This window comes from Papilio polytes, unplaced genomic scaffold, assembly GCF_000836215.1.
Source record: "Papilio polytes unplaced genomic scaffold, Ppol_1.0 DF822067.1, whole genome shotgun sequence".
Taxonomy (NCBI): Eukaryota; Metazoa; Arthropoda; class Insecta; order Lepidoptera; family Papilionidae; genus Papilio; species Papilio polytes.
The window spans coordinates 3,934,116-3,936,072 of NW_013527137.1; the positions used below are offsets into that span (position 1 = coordinate 3,934,116).

The following is a 1,957-nucleotide window of genomic DNA, read 5'->3' on the forward strand; positions in this document are numbered from 1 at the left end:
ATTGCAGTCAGATGTAGAAGTCGAAATACGCAAAAAGTAGTTAACTGGATAACAACAGCATTTGTAATTGTAATATTTCTATCTGCTTAGTCACAAATTGTTACAATTTACATACAAAACAAACATATTTACAATTCACAAGAACGTTCTTACATAAATAAAAGTTAGGTAAACAGATTAAAGTCGCAAATAAAATTCAATTATCAATGACATGGAATGCAATTTTAGAGAGCAAAATTGTCTTAAACGTATACAAACGTTTTTATAACGTCGACTGCATTAGTTCTACAATACATTACTTACGCAAATAGTTTTTTGCCTTACTAAAACAATACAAAACAAACACAAATAAACGTCTGATACATGTCATACAGATTCTGTTCGCATCATCAAAATTTTATATAACTTACGGCCATGTTAAAATAAACAATTGTGCGTTATTTCTAAAGGAATCTATAGATTAGGAATGTAAATTTAAACTTATGCAAAGAAATACATAAAAATCCAACAAACGAAGTAACCAGGGATTTCTACTGCATCTAGGAAACATTATTATAGCTCATATTGTCCACCCTTTCACTCTCATTGTAAAAACTGACATAAAAACATGTTTTCTAGCGGTGGAAACTCACAATAACATAAAACTATATGAAACATACGACACAATTCAGTGAGCAGACTGCTAAAGGTGCAGTTTCTTTGGTCGTTTACGCACTCGTTGGGCGAGATATTCCTTACTTTTGCTTACGTCGACCAATCATTTTCATTAGTCATTTATCCGTATACGATAAATTCCCGAATTCTCTATAACGACCAAGTTATCGACGATCTCTATAACGACCTAACACGAGATTAGTATGGCAGTCAAACCTTCACACGGTATTTACAAGGAACTTTGCTGAATACCTTCTCTTTGGTATTTAGTGAACTGCAGGAATATTTGTTCGAGCGTGGTCTGCGATATGCTGTAGTCTTCTACCTCCAGCTCTCGCCTGGCGCGCTCGATGACACCGAACATTCTAGACCACGCCATGCTTCTGTCCGGTAAGTAGTACGTCAGTAGACCTTGATACTCTTCCCTGGAATAGCAAATACGTGATACTGGCTTGAAACAATTGTGTCTAAAATATTTTGACAAAAAAAAAGAAAATTAAAATAGCTTACATGAGTTTTGGGTTGGTGAAATTACAATTGATAAAGTTCTTCACGGATACAACAGTGTTCTCATTTGGTGTTCCATCTTCATCCATTTTCATTTTAATCGTCAGAGTGAAGCCTGGAAATACAAATTTTAAATTTGTTCAAAATGTCACTAGAAACGTTTCAATAAAACATGAATATTATTTTTGCAATATCAAATCTAATTTGTTTACTACACTGCTTTATCTAAATTAGATCAAGGCTGCACACTTATGATTCTTTCTTAGCTAATCTAGGTAAATACATCACCTCGCATACCACGCAATAGATAACGCTTAATAATTTAAAAGTATGTCGTAGTTCCATTTGCTTCTAAATTCCGTCAGAATACATTTTAAAATGTGTATCTCATTATTTAGAACTAGCTTTTGCCCGAGACTCCGTCCGCGTGAAATTTAAAAATAAAAATAATGAAATAAAAGAAATATATGTTACTCACAGATAAATAACCTTTCTAACGTTGATAGAATTTAAAATCGGTCCAGTAGTTTTGAGCCTATTTATTACAATCAAAGTTTTCCTCTTTATATTAGTCATAGAAAAACTGATCATATATTAGGTGAGATAAAATTCAGCTATATTATGAATACTTTACCTTCAGAGAACTTATTCTTGAGATGTTGGGGCGTGCCGAGGCATTTGAAGCGGCCGTTGACCATAATAGTGAGCCTGGAGCAGAGCGCCTCGCACTCCTCCATGCTGTGCGAGGTGAGCAGTACGCCACGGCCCGCGCGCCGCGCTGCCTGCACCGCGCGCC

At 35.3% G+C, this 1,957-nt stretch overlaps 1 protein-coding gene across 1 annotated transcript in view; it reads right to left on the reverse strand.

Moving 5' to 3' along the window:
- Positions 1-512: 512 nt before the first annotated feature.
- The window catches only part of LOC106106854 (ATP-binding cassette sub-family A member 3-like), a 12,272-nt gene continuing 10,827 nt past the window's right edge, over positions 513-1,957 (reverse strand). Inside the window, exons 29-31 of the mRNA XM_013287513.1 lie at positions 1,796-1,957; positions 1,165-1,276; positions 513-1,079 (exon numbers count right to left, since the gene is read on the reverse strand). Of these exons, the coding sequence (XP_013142967.1) occupies positions 884-1,079; positions 1,165-1,276; positions 1,796-1,957 (470 nt within the window). The 3' untranslated portion in view covers positions 513-883. The remainder of the gene's footprint in view (positions 1,080-1,164; positions 1,277-1,795) is intronic.